General features: G+C 37.3%; 1 protein-coding gene across 2 annotated transcripts; it reads left to right on the forward strand.

Annotated features, from left to right (window-relative positions):
* Positions 1 to 1,363: 1,363 nt before the first annotated feature.
* LOC121856221 (ubiquilin-1-like) lies at positions 1,364 to 20,523 on the forward strand. 2 transcript variants are annotated; one of them, XM_042351580.1, is made up of 10 exons: positions 1,364 to 1,530; positions 6,770 to 6,851; positions 7,632 to 8,053; positions 8,159 to 8,297; positions 9,893 to 10,012; positions 11,126 to 11,430; positions 11,595 to 11,753; positions 12,102 to 12,371; positions 13,222 to 13,345; positions 13,787 to 20,523. In XM_042351580.1, exons 1-10 carry the CDS (start codon positions 1,429 to 1,431, stop codon positions 13,858 to 13,860), a joined length of 1,797 nt encoding a protein of 598 aa, XP_042207514.1. In that variant the 5' UTR covers positions 1,364 to 1,428; the 3' UTR covers positions 13,861 to 20,523. The 2 variants fall into 2 exon arrangements, with proteins under 2 accessions (XP_042207514.1, XP_042207515.1); XM_042351581.1 differs by having other exon boundaries at positions 11,129 to 11,430.
* Positions 20,524 to 21,319: the final 796 nt, after the last annotated feature.

Genomic DNA, 21,319 nt, shown 5'->3' on the forward strand with positions numbered 1-21,319 from the left:
AAGTACTGGGCATAGTGCCGGATTAACCATGAGGCACTAGCCTCAGGCCCCCCGACTCTAAGGGGCCCCCAAATCCAAACATTCTCGAAGTTTAAGCGTATAAAACATGAACAGCGTTCAACGATGTCTTAGCAACGTCTCAATTCTCTGTCTCTAATGAACATTGAATGTGTTATTTTGGAGAAGCTTAATATTGATGAAATCGTTGATAAATTTGGGTATATTTTGTTCTTGTTATATATAAGTAGAGTATTTCAGTTTGTTTTCGTCTTTCAGAATGAATATTACCAAACCCCTAACCTTGAACCCTTTTACGGGAATATCACATCCAGCTTATTTCTAAACAAAGGAAATTGATTTTTATCATATTATTTGTATTAATATTCCCCATGACTAATCTTAGTAACATGATATAAAAGATTAATCAATAATTCAGCAGGGCTTGAAAACACACATTGCATCTTTAATTCACATACATCTTGTAAGGCCATCTGCATTTTGTACATCCTTCCATTTATTATGTGAATACATTTAGTCATAAGAAACATAAATATTAATAATATGAGAAAAAATAAAGTTTCAAGAAAAGAAATACTGTATAAGACTTTTTACATCACAGGGTTCAGAGATTCGGGGACTTGGTCTTGGGTTCACCAGCTGATCCTGTACCAAAAAAAATGATGTAACACTATTTATCAGTCTTTCCAAGTTATATAATACATAATAAATATTCAAATGAAACATTTCATTAATATTAAAGTAATTTTGGGAAGTTTGACCAAAAAGGAATATAAATTACTATATTACAGAAGTAAATAGGTAGAGAAGTAAGGCATTCACGTCTTGGTATTATAAAATCTAATAATATACGAAGATGGAGGATAATAATGATGCTGGTTTATTTTTCATCATTATAGACAAAATAAAATGTATATTTCTCGTCCATTAGTATCGTAGATATATAGTTTATAAAATATTCCAATACTGTATATCGCACATTTCAGTACAGTCCATAGTGTTTCTTGTAAGTCGTACAAAGTTCACACAATCATGAATCAATATCCTTTACGATTTTTTGAAAATTTATATAAACTAAGGCATTTATAATAAAATAAGACATTAATGATGATTTATAATTTTAAATACATGCAGACGACGTCATTATTTCCCGCCACTGAACCAACATTATACTCCAGAGGCAAATAAAAGTCTATGATAAACTGAATATGGAAAAATATTAAATAAATATCCAATTACATAATTTTCTAAGAATATCTAAAGTTTATTTACACGTATATTTATATATCGGTATTAATTATGATGTCAATATAAAATGTATATAAAGTGTCTTATGTGACTCATCATGTTTCGTCATTCAGATTGATCACAATTGTGGAGTGTTATCGTCCTATATAACCTTATTTAACGATGGCTGAAGGTAGTGAAGGCACCAAAAAGATCAGCCTGACGGTAAAAACAGCGAAAGATAAGCAATCGGTGGAAGTAGAAGAAGATGCAAGTGTAAAAGACGTAAGTAAGAGTGAGGAGCCTCTTGTCACGTCTAGGCATGCCAGCTTGTGTTGTCAGTAGTAATTCTCTTATAATCTCTCTACATTCTACTCTATGGCTCCTCATCTGCTAGTACTGTGAGGCCAGCCACTACCACACCTTACATTCAAGCCACCATCCAAAATATCCATAAATAGATTGAGTTTTGAGGTATAGTTCTGGGGAGGGGGGGGGGGGACAAGGGATGGACGTGAGGGTAAGCTGAATGTATTAAGCTTTACAATGTGTATTAAGCTTGGGTATTTCTGTATTAAACTGGCTTTATATCATGAGAACCCTTTCTGACATTTGGTAAAACTGATATAATATGTAATTTATCGTTTACAAAATTATTCTGACCTCACCTAACCTAACCCAACCTAAATAATATAATAATGGTTAGTTGACGCTTGAGTTAAGGTTAGGTTAGGTTGTTTCATTTTATAAACAAAAAACTACATAATATTGCAGTATTTTGTACTTTGAAAAGTTGAAGCCTCGTTGGATGTTAACAAAGGCAGCTAACGAGCCGATCCGTGGTGAGGAGGAAAAAGGTAAAAGTTACTTTATGCCCTTTAAATACTTTATTACCAATGGTTAACTAAAACCTTTATTGGGTAAACCTGAGTTATTCATCATATGTTGACTTGTATCTGTATTGTGCTAGAAACTTGTGAATTATTATGATGATTTTACTGAATATTTACCTATCCATATTATACTGTATATATCTCTCTCTTTACTGTTTGTGTGTATGTGATGAACCACTGCGAAAATGACAATTTTAATGAATGAATATCAATGTCTGTCTCAGTAATAACGACATAACTAGAACAAATGGCTTTAAATTAGATAAATTCCGATTCAGAAAGGATATAGGCAAGCACTGGTTTGGTAATAGAGTTGTGGATATGTGGAATAGGCTACCGAGTGCTATAGTAGGATCGGGGACGCTAGGGAGCTTCAAGACGAAGTTGGATAGGCACATGGAAGTGCTGGGATGGGTGTGAAAGGGATCTGCCCTGTATGGGCCAGTCGGCCTCCTGCAGTATCCCACTTTCTTATGTTCTTATGTGTCTATTTTTATCGGTAACGGTTGCCTGCCTGAACCACCAACTCGAGGACATTTCAACCTTAGAAGAGAAGTTTTCTTACCTCATAAGGAGGATGACAAAAGGATGAGGAATATGTTTTGCAGTTTATAATTTTATGATACTGGACAGTATTTTCTGTAATGAAGCGCCAAAAGCCAAAGCTCTCCATTGTTACGTCTGGGGTGTTATATTGTATTGTTTTTGTTAACAGATAAAAACTGTTATTATAGGATAGATGAATTAGGTTGGTTTACTTTATGACTGAACAAGTGTACAGTAGATACAAGACAGAAAAATGATAAAAACTCCAATATTGTAGAGGTACACTAAATGTTTCCCTCATCCATATTATGTCTTCATGAGATGAGCAAGGTTTTAGCTGTGGAAAAATGTCCTCAAGTTGGTGGTTCAGGTGTGCAACTATAGTCTTGTTTTACCTCTATACATATACAGTACTGTATCTATCTTAACTACCACACTGCCATGAGTCAGGAGGATCATGGCTGCTACCACACACATACAACAGACCTAACATAATAAACCTCACAAATGATTGAAAAATGTTTTCAGTGATGATTGAAAATACAAAAAGTTTCTAATACCTGTACAATACAATGAGTAATACTATACTGTAGTATATCTTTTATAGTTGGATAAAAAAAGCAACTATTATAGAAATATCTGTGGATGTGAGCATTTTGTTATGTATTACCACTATTTTGTTGGGTTATGTAACATAGGTTTAGTTTAGGGTGTTTGTGATGTCATTCAGGGTTTAGTGGTTAAGTTAGGTTTGTTTTGTTGAGCCCACCACATGGCTTGTGTTAGAACATGGCGGCTGACAAGAGTGTGGCTCTTCAGAGTAACATATTCATCACTATGGTCATATATCTGTGCCTTATTCTCCCTCCTACTGTATTTACATTTCATGAGTTAAAGTTGTACAGTATAAAGTTACCATTAGAAAATTCTGTATCAGGAAATGGATTGGCATCATTCCCTTGACACTTGTTAAACTTCCTTTGAGAGTCAAGCTAAAGAGGACTTAGTTGTTTATATATATATATATATATAGAGGATGGGATTTTGTTTACTGTTGAAGTTAAGGTGAGGGACTGAGGGAGGTTCTTTACATCTTGATCATATTATTTTATTTTTATTTATTTTTCCCAAGAAATCTTCATTCATAATGTGGATAGAAGCTTATGGACACATCATGGATGTGTGATGGTCGTGTTGGATCACCTGAAGATTAGCACCCCCAGTTTACATTGCCTAAATAAGATTAGCCACTCTAATCCTAATATAACCCATATCAACCCTTCCAAAGCCAACTTAATCCAATTCCTCCAGGTAACATAGGGATTTTAATGGTGGGTGAAATAAGCCAGGGTGTCTAATCTTCAGGTGATGTGTTTTGTTTGCTGCCTCAGAATACACAGGTTTTGCATGATATACTGTACTGTATATTGAACCATATTACAGTACTGTGAAATGGGGAAAACTATAACAGCAGGTGGAGGGTACCGCTACTGTACATTGAGAACTGGGTTATCTTGTTAATTGGTTCAGATCACCTGTTGATTAGCTCCCTCCCCCTCCAGCTTATTAAACAGTAACATAATAGGGAGGAGAGTTTAGTGTTAGAGTGGCATCATACCTGTTGTAAGGGTAAATTAAGCTCGTTAATCTAAGCCAAGGTGCTGTACATACAAAGTGATACAGGTTCAGGTAATAATACAAAAAATATAGCATGGTTTTTAAGGGTCACACACACACACACACACACACACACACACACACACACACACACACACACACACACACACATGCCAAAAATAGGGTTGTGCTACTTTTAAACTTTGATATAACTGGCAAAAAATAAATACAGAAGTACAGTTTGAAAAACTTATTAGGTTCTTGTTCATCATGATAAGGGATGTACTAAGTCATTATAATACTTGAGCTTTGTCATCATAGTACAGTATAGTGCTGTACATGGGTGAGCTGCAGAGGGAATCTTTCATCATACAGTATAATATACTGTACTCTTTTCTCTTCTCTTCTATATATAAATTAATGAAACTATGGGTTATAGCATTGACAGTATGAGTGCAGTATACTGTACACTGTGTATGCTGTAACTTGGGGTCTTGGAATGTATTTCAAGGTCAAGTTTGCTCAGTTGAGTTTGTCGGGCTTATAGGAAACTTTTGTCACCGGTAAGACAACTCCTCTACCATCCTCATTATTGCCCAGGGAATTCTCTTGGTGCTAGGGGGTCAATTTGGGATAACCAGTTGTGGACAATTCTGCTGTATTTTAATGTAATTTAAATGTTAACCATATATTAATACAGTACAGTCTTATGTAAAGGTGACACAATTTCATTTGGATTACATGACGATTAGACACTTATTTTACCTGGAGATTAACTATTCTAACATAACCACATACAGGTACTATTACTGGTTGGTTGTTTAATCATCAGGTGTAATAAGTTGGGGTCTAATCTTCACATCTCTTCATTTTGTACCCTACTGTACAGTAAACCCTCGAGTTAATGGACTAATAGGGGAACACCATTGCCGCTAAAGCTAAAAGTCTGTTAAAACTGTTGGTTGATAATGTTTGACAAAACCGATACTGTACAGTACACATTCTGTTAACATGCCGTGCTGGCATCTCAGTTTGGGCGCACGGGCCAGGCTGGAAATACCACCTCCATTGTTTGGGCAAATTCCTGCATATCCTTCTGCTTACCTATTGCCTACATGCTCCACTATAATATGTCTGTAATAGGAAAAGATACTCTTACACCCAAGACAACCTGTCAGATACTTGGCCATTTTTTAAACATTCGGGGCAGCAAGACCGAAGAGCAATCCCGAATGTCGGGTTACCGTTTGGTAACCCGACAAATGGATTCGTCAAACTCTAATATCAATCCCGAACATCGGATTACTATTTAGTAACCCGAACCCCGCAACTCGAGAGGAATGGTACCCCTTATCTAAGATAAATGTAAATGAACAGGTCATCTGCATTGCTATTACAGAGAATTTCCTTAAGAAATTTATCCATAGTATATTTAACTTTTGTTTATTGTTGCTCCGGTGATGCAAGATAGAACTGACACGATTTAAATCGAGTGATTGAAAACATCATTAATCAATTTTGGCACTTTTTTCTTACCCTGAATTTGAACATGTCTTCTAAAAAAAATATTTTAAGTAACCTGCTTAAATAACACATAGAAAATCGAAAATTTGGGTCTCTTTTTATTCTCAGCACCACAAAACACTCACTTTTAAGCTTGCCAGCCATTTTAAAGTGAATTACAGATGAAAATTTTGTCTGTGTCCTGACTTTGGGACTCAAAAATACATAATTTGACCACATTTTGGTACGACTGAGGCGGTCGTAAGTGCGGGTGGACGTAAGACGAGTCGGTCGTAAGTCGGGGACTGCCTGTATTGGCGAATTGGAAATTGCATTACAGCTATCTATTAAACAAAAGTGTGTTACTTACCATACTTGAAGCTATAAAAGGATGATTGTAGGAATGCAATGTACTTGATAAAATTGGAGCAGGGCGATGGGGAGACGAAAAATATTCGGAGTTGAAGGTACGACGCCACGGGGGTACACGGCGATCTCTTAAAAATATATACATTTCCATTGGAACTGGTAATTAGGACATTTAAATATTTATTTTCTTTATTATCTCCTCTTAATTTACGTATAGTATTGTATGTCAGAGACGTTTTCTATTCATATATACTGTAACTAGTTTGAGGGATAAGTCTCTCGGGTGCCTACCCACACCCGAGGACTTATCCCGAATTTTCCAATAATATTGACGGACTACCAAATGGTAACCCGACAAGATTATATACTGTATACTAGAACTATTTTAGGGTATATTAGATTGGTGTTAAGGTGTTTTAATCATTAGGTGAAATGAGCTCAGGTGAACCAAACCATAACTTGAATAACTGGATGATGAAATTAAATACTGTACTGTACCTCTATACTAAGATTGAAAGTACGAGAACACAATGTTAATGAAGACTTAAGGTGGTTTAAATACCCTCATAACTCTCTCTCTCTCTCTCTCCTTTCAGCTACGTGAGGTGGTCAGTGAAAAGTTTAATGCGGCTCTGGAGCAAGTCTGCCTCATATTTGCTGGTAAAATATTGAAGGATGGTAAGTCTTTTGTGTGTTTGTGTGAAATACTCAGAGTGAGTTTTGGTAATTCTAGGGCAATGTTAAGTGATGGGATATTTGTTTTTTTTTTGTTTTAGTGGAAATACCGTAGGCTGATTATATTAAATTTTCTTTTTGTAGTAAATAGGGTAAATACTGTACTGTATATCCTTAAGGGTGGCGACCTGTGGTGTAATGGTCAGCATCCTCGCCTCGCAAGCGAGCGGACCCAAATTCGATCCTCGAGCAGGGTGAAACTATGGGCAAGTTTCTTTACGCCATTTACCTCTGTCTACCCAGTAGTAATTGGGAACCTGGATGTTAATCATATTCCAGGGTAATGGTTAGCCAGTGCAGTTAGCAAGCTGTCCATGCTTCTCGGACTATTCCTTGACACTGGGTCATGCAGCTCGTTAACTTAGGGTGTGGTTGTTGTGTTGGCAACAGCTTCTACACCTTAACAAATTCACGCCTAGGAGGCCCTTGGGCCGACCATCCTCGAATTTGAGGGGCTTCCATTATTATTATTATCCTTAAGGGAAAGTTCAGGGGATAGGCATCAATGATAAATTTATTAAGTTCTTACCAGGTAATGTACTACAGATGGATGGGCTGACTGTAGCATTAGTATTATTATGACTTTGATGTGGGAGGAAAGGGCGAGGTACTGTAGTTGTAAACAAATAGTGTAGTCAAGTGTGTTTTAGTTGTTTTAATAGTGAGTTTAATGTTGAATTACCTGTGTATTTTGTTATTTAAATCAATCGTTGTTTCTGACAGGTGAGAAGCTGAATCATCATAACATTAAGGATGGCCTGACAGTGCACTTAGTCATCAAGGGCGGATCGAGCGGAGGAACACAACCCAACAACCGTCCCTCCACCTCCACCACAAGCAACCAAGCCACCCCGTCCACAAGCTCAAACACAGCCTCCAACAACCAGGCCAACTCGCCTAACCCCTTTGCTGGGTTGAGTGGGTTAGGCGGCCTCGGTATGGGCGGACTGGGCGGGCTAGGAAGCATGGGGATAGGTAACCCCAACTTTCAAGAGCTGCAGCAACGGATGCAAAGGGAAATGCTCGGTAACCCAGAAATGATGAGACAGATAATGGATAATCCCTTCGTCCAGCAGCTGATGAATAACCCGGAGTATATGCGTGCCATCATCACCTCCAACCCACAGATGCAACAGCTGATGGAAGTAAGTATTGACACGAGCATTTAGCCTCACATATAGATTAGCTCACCTGTTGATTGAACAACTTATTGCTACCTGAGAACTAACATATTGTTTTTTTGTCCACAGCGCAATCCTGAAATTTCTCACATGCTTAACAACCCAGAGATGCTGAGACAGACAATGGAACTTGCCCGAAATCCTGCTATGTTGCAAGAGCTCATGAGATCTCATGATCGAGCACTCTCCAATCTTGAATCAATTCCAGGTTAGTAGGTGAGTTTAGTTATGAATGTATCTAGAGTGTCCACAAACATGGAAATTAAAAGAAAACTGCACCACTGAAGCACACTGAGGCTGTTGGCAGCTAAAAAGTTCCCTTTTAACTAAAGAAATGGCTTAGATCATTTATTATACAGGATTGAATGTTCCTGTTACAGTTAACTCCCTCCTACTTTTGTTTGGGTGGATCAAGGGGACAAGATAGGAATGGAAAGAGTGACCCAAAACAAGTACCGTATGGAAGATAATGTGAAAGTGCTCACATAAGTACATATGTTCTCCCCAGAGGAGGATGACAAGACTAATCCCGGGCATTAGTAACCTGGAGTACAGAGACAGATTATTGCATCTTAATTTGCACTTCCTTGAGACTTAGAGTGAGGGCCGATATGATTGAGGTGTATATATGGAAGTCTGGGTTAAACAAAGGTGATATAACAGAGGTACTCAACTACCCAACCAGGAGCAAATTCGTAGCAGTGGTTTTAAATTGGACAAATTTAGATTTCGGCGTGAGATGGGTAAACATTGGTTTGGAAAGAGTAGTGGATGAGTGGAACAAGTTACCAAACATCATCGTAAACTTCAACACGCTGTGTAGCTTCAAGCATACAGTAGGTTGGATGGATATATGAGCGATAGGGGTTGGGTGTAAACGGGGCTGCCTAGTATGGACCAATAGGCCTGCTGCAGTTTCCTCCATTCTTATGTTCTTACACCATAGGAATATTGATTGCCCTCCCCCCCTCCCCTTTTTTTAATTTAAAGGAATCAACTTAGTGAAGATGACAGAGAAATTAACATTAGAGGAAAGAGTTTGTTTAAGATTCATGTGTGGAAAGCCAGATGGTACACACGAGAGAACATATTCTACATGCCATTTAAAATGAGAGCGATATTAGGAATCGGGCAGGTCATAAAACATCATCAGAATCTGGGGGTCTAAAGAGAGCCATTTTTTAACAAAACAAAGTGAGGATATATTGTAGTGGTGAATTCTCTTATCTCATAACTGATGTGTAGGCATTGGTAAGGTGGCCATAGAATAATACACTTATTTCATCTCAGGAGAATGTGGATTATGGTTTGAGGTGATAAAGCATTATAAATGTAAACAATTTTCACTTCTGGGTGCTGGGATCAAACCCAGGCCACCACGGTTGGTAGTCGGGCAGCTTATCCACTACACCATGTTGGTCTTAAAGGCTACCCTACCTTAACTACCTGTGTACAATACAGCAGGAAGGTTTACAAAGATTAAGCAGATGTGTGTTAAGTGTACTGAACCATTCTTTGAGAAGTGTTTTCAGGAAACATTGATTTACACCACCACCAACATATGCAGCATTGTGTACACCACCAACATACAGCAATGTGTACACCATCAACAACAAGCAACATTTGTGTACACACCAACATACAACATTGTGTACACCACCAACAACATATGCAGCATTGTGTACACCACCAACAACAAGCAACATATATGAACAGGGGTGTGTGTGTGTACCCTAATAACTCTGGTACTCGGTGTAGACAGACTAACACAGCACGTCTGAGTGTTGTCATTGTACTTTACAGGTGGGTACAGCGCCCTACAGAGAATGTACAGAGATATTCAGGAACCCATGCTGAACGCTGCACAGGAACAGTTTGGTCCAAATCCCTTCGCTTCTCTCATGGGTAACAACAGTGCTGCTGGTAAGATTATATAAAGTTACTCTGAATCATATGAAGGTGAGCAACTCCGAGTTTGTTTTACCTGACGGTTTAGCATCCTAATGCTACCTGTGGGGGGAGGTTAAGATAAGATGGCATTAGGGTGTTTAATTATCAGGTGAAATAAGCTGGGGTGCTAATCATCATAGAATATCTCTTTTTTTTTTTGTCAAAGAAATGAAGAGGAGACATAGAACTCTCAAGAAATGTTGGAAATATAATATATCTGACCAGGGTTTAGTGAGGTGATGTGGAGAGAAGGATTTATTAAAGGAGTGTATAAGAAAGAGAGGTGGATGATAGGAAGGAGATGGGGGGGGGGGTGTCACTCTTGGTACTACTCAAGGTACATCAACGTGTAAATTAAGGTGATGAAGGAGGTCTTAGCTTATGGAATTAAAGAGTGTGTGATCTAGCAGTACTGTAAAGAGTGTGTGGTCTGGCAGTACTGTAAAGAGTGTGTGGTCTGGCAGTACTGTAAAGAGTGTGTGGTCTGGCAGTACTGTAAAGAGTGTGTGGTCTGGCAGTACTGTAAAGAGTGTGTGGTCTGGCAGTACTGTAAAGAGTGTGTGGTCTGGCAGTACTGTAAAGAGTGTGTGAGGTGGACAGGAAGATTTTTATAAAGGTTGAGATCCAAAATATCGAAGGTCTGTTGTACAATTGAAGGAAATTTGTGAGAATTGTAAGAGAGGTTTAGGGAGATATATTATGGAAGGAGTTGGTTAGGTTAGCATTAGAGTGTTTAATGATCAGGTGAAAGAAGTGAGGGCTTTAATCTTCATGAAAACCCTTGTGTGTAGTGGGAAACATTTTTTCACATGAAGGGGAAGATTTGGAATTGTTTAAGTATGTCCCAGCTTTGTCTCTTCCTCTCCTCTGGTTGCAGAGTTCTAAAGGACATGGGAATGGAATGATTACCCATTACCCAGTGGTGATGTTTCTGAAAATATTGCTTGTAACACAGCTAACAGAAAAGCTCTGTTGCCACACAAACTATGAAATAGTTCTTGAGGTTCAGAGCTTAACTCTCTGAGTAGTGGATACTTTTATTTTCCTTATATCTTACCTTATGACTTTCTTCTTCCCTAAATTGAGAAGATGCTGCCCAAGCTGGCCGTGAAAATAGTGACCCCATGCCAAACCCTTGGGCACCACGCGGGTCAACACCAGGGTCCACCACGCCAGCCACAACTTCGTCAAGCACAAGCACCGCCAACACGACATCTCAAAATACTACCTCTACGTCCTCCAATTCCACGACTACCCCAGGCTTGGGTGGACTGGGGTTGTCGGGGATGTTGCAAAGTCCAGGAATGCAATCACTTATGCAACAGATGATGGAGAACCCACAGTTGATGTCATCTATGATCAATGCTCCATACACCCAAGCCATGTTCCAGGTAAATAATGCTTCTACAACTAGAAAATGTGTGTATGTTCTTCATTATCTGGGATTCACATTGGTTTTCAGCACTTGAATTCTTCTCATGTATTGTTTGTGATAATTGACCCATAGAACATGTTATTTGAATAGTACTGACTAATGCTATACTTTATTCCATAGAGTCTGTCATCCAACCCAGAATTAGCTCAACAAATTATTGGTTCAAATCCCTTATTTGCTGGGAACCAAGTTCTTCAAGAGCAGATGCGAACTATGCTACCCACTTTCCTTAATCAGATGCAAAACCCCGAGGTTCAGAACTTTATGAGCAATCCACAGGTATGTTAAGCACCAGAAAATAGCATTATTGATAAACAATATGAAGACAGATATCTTCTATCAAATACTGTATTTCAGTCTTTGGAAGGAGGTTAACCTCTCCCAAGAAGCACATTTCATATGTAAATTATGATTGTGTGTTTGGTGATGTGTCAAGTGGGCCTCACTGCTAATAGGCCTTTTATAGATTTATACATAGACCTGTGAAGATTCTCATTGTACATAACTTGTATAGTATATGGCACCTTACACTGAACAAGCTGTATAGAGAAGAAACATAAGCTCAGGATTGTTATACTAATCATAGAAAAGGGAAAATATTAAGTAAAATTTTGGGGGGAATTGCAGGCACTGTCAGCAGTGGCTCAGATACAGAGTGGCTTAGAGCAACTTAGACAAACCTCTCCAAGTCTATTCAACTCCATGGGACTAAGCGTACCACCAGTCATTCCGTCTGCAGGAGGCTCAAATCAATCGGCGACAACTTCCTCCACCAGCTCCACTACATCAACAGCATCTACAACTACAGGCAGTGCACCTACAGCTACTCCACCAGGCGGTGGTTTGTCTGGACTTGTTCCGGGCACTGATGCTTTTGCAAATTTAATGTCTACTATGGTAAGCATGAACAGGGAACAAAGATATGGAATACAAATTCAATTTACAGGAGTGACTTGTTGTCTCCATGTACAGATGAGACAATTCATGAGTAGGCGATGTAATTCCTTTTCCCAGAATAAAAATGTGTATTGCAGCTTTTGTTTTCAAAACGGGGACTGAATTGTCAAGTTAAAGAATAAATAAATGTTTAACAGTGTTCATTTCTTTCACTGATAAAGGATACACATAACTTCCATTAACTAAAGGAATAACAGTTTTCCAGTCTTGTAAGTTAGGAAGTTTATCCCTTTTACATCCCTGCTGGACCTCCTCCTTTATCACTAAAAGAGAAGGTTTGATGATGAGAAGAGTGAGAGTTGATGAAGACACGGTAGAAAATAAGCACCAGTGTGAATATGTACAGTGGAGGGTTACCTTACAAGTAAATGAAGAAGTAAGTTTCTCCAGCAAAACACACAAGGGTGAGGGAAACAATGCACTGGAAGACAGTTCAAGATGAGATGGAAAACAGTTCTTGTATTTTGTTAGGAGAGTTGGTAGGGCATTAGTCTCACAGGTGCAGGGTTCCAGGTGTGATTCCCAATTGGAGTGGAGAATTGGGTACCACTGTATACCTTTCAGTAAAATTAGTACACTATTGAAGATTAGGTCCCACAGATTGTTTCACCTGGTGATAAACACCTTTTTGCTAACATAATCTAATTAAATCCCCACCAGGTAGCATCAGGTGAAATCAATTGGGATTATTAATCTTCAGATAATCCATCCATTTATTCAAGGGCACTTAGTGTCATACTTTATGCCTCACATATGGATCTTTCTGAAATGCTTAACTATTTATCGACAGTCGCAGGCACTAACAGGAGGCACCGGGGGTAGTGGTGGAGGAGGTAACCCAGAACAGCAGTATGCATCACAACTGGAACAACTGTCTGCCATGGGATTCATTAATCGTGAAGCAAACCTCCAAGGTAAGTGTCTTCTTGTTCACTGTACTGAAACAAGATTAATACAGCTTGGTGTTATGCTGATGGATGGCAAAATGGACATGTGAAATTATGATAATGGGAATCCTTCTTTACACCTTTGATTGTTCACTGTTTTTGTAATGGTAATATTAATGTGCAACATGTTGAGAGATAAGAGGGCAGCTGGGTATTGAGAGTATTGGTGAGGTGTTGCTAGAAATAATGGAGGAGATGGTTTTGGTCGAGGGGAGGAGAGCTAGGGGTAGGCCAAGAATGACATGGGGAGAGATAACCTGACAAGAGAGGCTGGTGTTGATTATTATAATAAGAATAATTAATTAGTTCTAGTGTTATACTGCTATTATCTTCCTCAAAAAGTTTAAGCCAATTTAATAGTTTTAATTACACAAGACACAGTACATAAGAATGTCTTTCTCCCTGCAGCCCTTATTGCAACCTTTGGTGACGTGAATGCAGCAGTGGAGAGGCTACTGGCCCGACTAGATCACCAAAGCTAAGACCACGCCCTTCTTGTATGCTAGCCCCCAGAAGATCCCTGTTCCTGTATTAGTTTCTTTGTCTTTATGGGGTGTCTGTAATTAACCATGTAGACCCTGTGTTGTTTATTATTATTTTTTTTATTACTGTAATTGTCCAAAAAATTTGTTATTGATGAAATAGTTGTCACTTTCTGTCTTTGATGATAAAGTTTGGCATCTTGTACAGCTAACAGATGAATAATAATCATTGGTTAGAAAGTCATTTTAAGTACAGTACTATGGAAGTGTGGTTTGAAGCTGGTGTGGTGCACCACCAGTAGTGTGAGAGGAGGCCATACGTCGCTACACCTTACTAGTTGCTGTATATAAATACTTGTGGCTCACTGTTAAACTTTTTAAATTATTTTTTTAGGGTTCAAAGTTTTGAAATTTTATTGGATTAAAGTTTTGTACATTTTCCTTAAGATAATTTTGTATAGGGAAGTGCCCCATTAAGATTAAGCTGAGTAAGCTGTGAGGAAGATACAGCCCAGATACTGGAAAACTTGGATATTTGGCTTAGGAAGGCTATATTTTTTCAGAGGGTTGTTTATCACTTATTGATTTTCACTGACTTATATATATATATATATATATATATATATATATATATATATATATATATATATATATATATATATATATATATATATATATATATATATATATATATATATATATATATATATATATATATATATATATATATATATTGTAGGCATTAGAATTAATATAATACAGATTGTGTACAATTTTAAACATAAAACAATATATCTATTATTATACAAAACAAAATATTACACTGATTATGCCTCTTTGATATTAATTTGGTATTTTCTAAGGTGCTGGCACAGTGGCACATCTATTTCTTCTATCAACTCTGAAAAATAAAAGCCCTGAAATGTAGAACAGTTGTCAAAATCTGTGATTTATTTATAGTATTCAGTTAGCTTGCTTGAATACAGTACAGTACCATAATGTACAGTATTCCAGACTACAGGATGAGATTCAGTAACAGGTTTTAAATATAGCATGTACCTTATACCTTTTTTTAGACTTGATAATATAATATGTCGACTTTTATGCCATTTCCTGACATTTAACCTTTAGCAGAAGGTATACTTAAGAGGGGTATGTCCCTCTGGGTATAAGAATATATTTCACATTGGTCTGCATTAGTATAATGTGTGTGTGTGTACATGTAAGTCTGTGTGCAGTGTACCCAGGTGTGCACGTCTGTGGTGTTTGCAGTTAACGGTAAAAGAGATTTTGAGAGTTTCAGATCCCAGACACTTTAATTATGAAAAGAAAATGGAATGAATTTATATAAATGGAACATGAAAGGAAATAAAATAATCTATTTGCTCTTTCTGGTGTAAATATTTTACATTCCTTGACCCATCACTACTTCATTTTTTGTATAAGTTTTTAAAGTATGAAAAATATTTTCTTGTTTAAGAATTTGTATATATTTTATACTTCAGTAGTGAATAATAGTAGTAATATTTTTGGTCGGTATAGATGACAAAGGCACACATAAAAGAGACTTATGAATCCTCTGATTTGGACCTGGACACTAAAACCAAGGCTGTACTAAACCTAATGTAACAACAGTGTAACATATCCTACCCTACCTAATTTTGCTTTACCTTACCTTACCCTACCCTAAACTTACGTTACCCTACTCCACCCTACCTTACCTTACCTGCAACCTAATCTAACCTTACCTGCAGTTTTAGTAAGATTATCTAGGTCTTGGTCAGAGGCTTAATATTGCCCCATATTATATAACATATGTTTATTTTGATCCATATTTGTATTGACCCTAAAATTTAAGGTTACTTTGTTATATACATGTAGTTGATACTTTAAGATGACCTACCGTTAAGTTTTCAAACATCAAGGAAGTAAGTGAATTTTTGGATCACCTGAAGTTTACTGTAGCTCGACCATCCTATTTTATCTGATTATTAGACGCCACAGCTTATTTCACCTGAAGAGTAGGTCCCCATCAGTTTATTACATATGAAAATTTGTTTCTCAGCTTAATGCCTATGAAGATTGGACACTCCAAGCCTATTTCACCTGAAGATTAGACATCATAGCTTCTTTCACCTGAAGATGAAACTCCCTAACCTAAACGAATTACTCTAACCTAATAACCCTGACCTGACATAAGTAAACTAACCTCAACTAACCACCCTAACCTCAACTAATGACCCTATCCTACTCTAACCAACCTTACCTAACTAAACTAACCACCCTAACCTAACTTAACATTACTTCATCAGATAGCATTAGGATGGTTTTATCTTTAGTTGAAATAAGCTGGGGTGTCTAATCTTCAAGTCAAATAAGCTGGGGCATCTAATCCTCAGGAGGTCCAAAAAGAGTGGTGCAAGACGAGTGTAGAAGGTGGAAAAATACGTGTTAATATGACTGAGAGTGTTGCCTCGATCCTTCATACAGCTAATGCTCTCTGAAATACTGTACTGTACATGTAGTGTATTGAAGTTTGCCTTTTTTTTTGACAATTTATTCCACTTGTATCATCACATTGATATAAACAAGAATTATTTCCTTTAGGTTTCTCTTTATTAAAAAAATATTTGCTAACTGGACCATAACTGGATAATAAATGTTTTGTTTGATTTAATGAAACTAAGAAATATATAAGGACAATCGGGGAGATACCATCACATAGATAAAAAAAATGAAGTTAAAACTTATCTTTCCCATATGACAATTTTTAAGATAAATGAACAGTAGTTAAGGAAATTGTGACTTAGGAAGCTCTTCACAAACCTAAATTTATTTTGTGAAGATAGTTTATCTAATCACTCAAAGATGACCCATATGAAACGACATAGTTCACCAAGTAGTTTACAGTATACACTTAACGATGTTTATACTGAAGTCCTTTGTCAAATGCGGGTTGGCAGCCCAGACAAGAAGGATAATACTTATCTTAGGGCATTGATGTGGTAAGTGGCTGGCTCAATGCACAGTAAGGTGCACAGCAGATAACACCTTACCAAGCTTTCCAGGCATGGACTTGAACCTGAACATGTCCCCCCTCTAGGGTTCAGTCCAGAGCACCTCCAATTAAGCTACGGTACCTCGATAATTGTTTTCACTCATTAACGTATCCCACGAGACGGGAAATTGACGTACGACCGACATTTCCTGTATTGGTTGGTGGAACATTTTACTGTTATATCAAGGCCTGACTAAACCTGATATCTAGACAGAATGAATGATAGCAGATGAGTGAGGATGTGTGTGTGCGTATTAAGGCCTCAGTAAACCTTATACCTAGCCAGAGAATGAAGAGGGAGTGTTTGTTGGTGTACGTGCCCATCTTAAGAAATGACCTCATGATAGAAGAGATGGTGTATGTGGGTTTAGGAAGTGACAGATGCTATATTACTGATGTGCTACAATAATTGAGTTATTGTAAAGTTAAAGTGTGCTGTATTTATATGTATACTAGTTAGTTTACAGTCGATTCAGAAAACATCATGAAAATAAATGTGCAAAACAGCTTAAAGTGAAAAACATAATTAGATTTTTGTACAGGCATAAAATCTTGATACATAGGACATTTAGAATTTCATACTTACTGTATTAGTTTTATTATTTTAAAAGTTTTTGCATATGTATTATTCTGTTTTGAGTATAATTTGGATTGTAAGTGTATATAAGAGTACAATATGTTAACGTAAAGAAACCGTCAGCACAAGAAACTTATTAAATAGGTTTGTTGATGATGAGGATGAGTTGGTCATTTTTAGTCCAGATCAGTACTCGATAGGATGATGCTTGAAAGGAAGAGGCCTAACCAGATTAATAGTTTGGCTTAAGTGAATCATACTACAGCTGATTGACAATTCCCTGTGTATCTAGTAATTAACAAGGCGGCATAGTTGATTCTTGCTGTACTGTACCTATATTGTCATACACCTTGTTGTACTTATAGTAAATATTGGTTAATGGTATCCACTTCCAACATATATTGTCAGTACTGTATTTTTAATATTTACTGTAAGTAGAACAATGTAAATAGTAATATAGGACACTGGACTATACTGTATAACAAAGAACTATATTGTTATATTTTACGAGTGCAAGGGGGAATTAAAATCATTCAGTTCTTCAGTAGCAATAACTAAAACTTTCTGACCAACAACAGGAAACTTTTGTAGGATGAAAAAAGTTTATCTTGGTTCCATTTAACATAAGTGAGTTTACTGTATCTATTCTTTACTCTAAATATTCTTGATACTTTCTAGTAAAGTTTGTGGTAGTGACGACATGAAGAATAGAAACCCTTGCTTATTACACCTAATTATCAAGTAAGTTTATCCAACCTTAACTTAACCTAACATAACATAACCTAAAACAATATTAACCAAACTTAACCAAACCGTTTCATTAGTGTTAAGGTGGTTAATCAAGTGAAATATGTGGGGGGTCTAATCTTCATGTGAATGCATTACCTGAAATTTGAACAAGCAGGAAGGATTAAGGTTAAGAAAGAATACCCCACACATATCTTGCTAATGTATTAAATTTGCCAAAGGAATGTATAGAGTGATTTGTGAATCCATATTGTTCAGTGGTAAATTAATATTGTCTACTGCTGAAGGTGTCTGTAGCTGAGAAGGTCCTAGTGTACTGCTGGGGAGGTCCTTGTGTGCTGCTGGGGAGTTCTCTGACCACTCTAGTTTGTTTGATCATTGAGTGAGCATCTGAGCAATTGGAGTGAATTTCTAAATGTTAATCACTTCCTTGTTAATGTTTTATCAGAACTAAATGCTAAACTGTGGAACAAAAATATGTTAGTAATGGATAATATGAACCTTAGGCACCCCAGCTTGTTTCACCTGATGATTAAACACCCTAATGCTAACCTAACCTAATCTAACAACCTAACCAAACCTAACAATCATCAGGTGAAATAAACCGAGTTGCCTAATCTTCATATGACCCATAGCGCTACACTATATCAGTTTTGATGTGGAAAAAAAATATATTTCTGGTATTTTTGTATGGCAGGGGTCTGATTAGTGTTTTGTGAGGAGAATACTTTATTTGGTACACGATTTTTCTTGGGTTAATGTATATAGTGGAGTCTAATGGCCTAAGCACTTTATATACAGTAATCTTGTAGCTCAAATGGGCCCCAGTTTTAATAGGACCCACCTTAGATTAAACTAGCCATCAGGATTGGGGACTCCTTAAGATTGGAGCTTATGATGACTGGGGCCCCCTTAAGATTGGAGCTTATGATGACTGGGCCCCCCTTAAGATTGGAGCTTATGATGATGGGGCCCCCTTAAGATTGGAGCTTATGATGACTGGGGCCCCCTTAAGATTGGAGCTTATGATGACTGGGGCCCCCTTAAGATTGGAGCTTATGATGCCTGGGGCCCCCCTTAAGATTGGAGCTTATGATGCCTGGGGCCCCCTTAAGATTGGAGCTTATGATGACTGGGGCCCCCCTTAAGATTGGAGCTTATGATGATGGGGCCCCCTTAAGATTGGAGCTTATGATGATGAGGCCCCCTTAAGATTGGAGCTTATGATGATGGGGGCCCCCTTAAGATTGGAGCTTATGATGACTGGGGCTCATTCTGGCAGTGTTCATTGTAATGGTTAGGTTAGGTTGGCCCAGGTTGTGAGCCAGTTCACCATCTCGGGATTGTAAACTTGTCAAATATGAAGATCAAATTGAATAAAACTGTCATAATATTGGTATTAAATATGAGCCTCTTTATAATATTGTATTTTTTTGTTCATTATAGGAGTAAATATATCGGGTTACTTATTATGTCTTTGTTCTGTATTTCCTGTATGGATATTGTAATTTAACCAAAGCATAACTGTATTGAGAATAAAAGGACTACATGATTTTCTGTATTAAGAACATATGATACATAATCTGTTACATAAATGGTCTCTTGTACTAGATGACAGGCTACAGTTAGTGCTTGAGTCACTTAACTATCGAAGAATATAAGCTGCTTTAAACATCAGAGCCACTATGGGGCGTTAGATCATCAAAGAATAACATCATTTAATATCTTCAACATCAAACGTTTCAGGTACTGTACAGTATGTTTGATGGTGAATGTTGAAGGTTGAAGCTTAAGATGTTGATGATAATGTAGTTCTGCTCGTCTTTATTTTGGTGTCAGTTTTCCCACATTCAAGTTCTGCTTCAATAAAAAGGAACCTAAACATAAATTTATTTATGGTAAATTAATATTATTTTTTTTCTTCATGTATAATGTGATTTTTTCCCTCAGTATACATAACCAATCTACCTGCTGTACTTCACTTTACCCCTGACTTATTGCCATGATCAGAAGCCAACATGTCGACTGCTTCTTATGGTTACACAGAGGCCTGCATGTGATACTGTGCTTGTGTGTTATGTAATGGGTGTATTTTGCATCCTTGGTATGAAATATGAACATCATTGTAGAATAAACATGGTATGGACAGCTAAAGAGAATGATCTACAGTGGTGGAGGGAGAATGTGTGTTGTTTTTTTAGTCTCATGGTAAAAATGTTTTATGTCATTGTTATAAAATTACAGTAAGAAGATTGTGGGCATAATAAAAATAAGGAACTTTTTTGTGGTAACAGTTTTTTTAAGACATTGCATTGAAGTTGTTGTTTATATTTATGAGTGTTGATTATTAATTTTAATTTATTATTTCACTATATATCATCATGCTAGTTGCTCACGCAGTTGGTTTATTTTTTGTTATGACCATCATTAGTACAGGAGGAAACCATAGTACTGTACCTGGAGAAAACCTGCCGTGTTCAGTAGTGTCACACTGGCTGCGGTAACCCCCTGCTCACATCTGTCTATTTACTTTAAAATATTCCTTGTAGAGGTGTGAAGGTTTACAGTAAGTGATGCAGCAGCCAGCCAGGGACATGCCTTTGCCTGTCAACAGCCTCCAGGTGTTTAGGATCACCTGTTCACTAGTTCTTGTTTACTTTGTGTGTTTTTCTTTGATATTTCTTAAACAGAACTGAATTCATGTTTGTTAGAAAATTATAATGGCACTAAATAATCTATGATGTGGTTAAAGCATAATGGTGCATCATTTGTGCAGTAACATTATTTATGCTTTACTGAGGTAATGCAAATATTAATTTTTTTACTGTGACTAATAAACATTACACACTCATTATTGGTCACATTATCTACTTGACTTCTTCTTTGCTGCTTGTCAGCTTTCTAGCCAGTCAAGTGGTCGATCTGTTCACTGTTAATCGGAGTTGACAAATACTGGGCATGTATGGGCTCTGTTACATACTGTTGACAAGCTCTGGGCATGTATGGGCTCTGTTACATACTGTTGACAAGCTCTGGGCATGTATGGGCTCTGTTACATACTGTTGACAAGCTCTGGG

The sequence above is a fragment of the Homarus americanus genome, unplaced genomic scaffold, assembly GCF_018991925.1.
Source record: "Homarus americanus isolate GMGI-L3 unplaced genomic scaffold, GMGI_Hamer_2.0 scaffold48016, whole genome shotgun sequence".
In the NCBI taxonomy this organism is placed as follows: domain Eukaryota; kingdom Metazoa; phylum Arthropoda; class Malacostraca; order Decapoda; family Nephropidae; genus Homarus; species Homarus americanus.

Excerpts from the sequence above, each read along its gene's own strand:
- LOC121856221 (XM_042351580.1), top strand. The coding sequence starts at position 1,429 with ATGGCTGAAGGTAGTGAAGGCACCAAAAAGATCAGCCTGACGGTAAAA. Across the intron at positions 10,013-11,125 it reads GGGTAACAACAGTGCTGCTG|AAGATGCTGCCCAAGCTGGC; the intron begins GTAAGATTATAT and ends CCCTAAATTGAG. Across the intron at positions 11,431-11,594 it reads ACACCCAAGCCATGTTCCAG|AGTCTGTCATCCAACCCAGA; the intron begins GTAAATAATGCT and ends TTTATTCCATAG.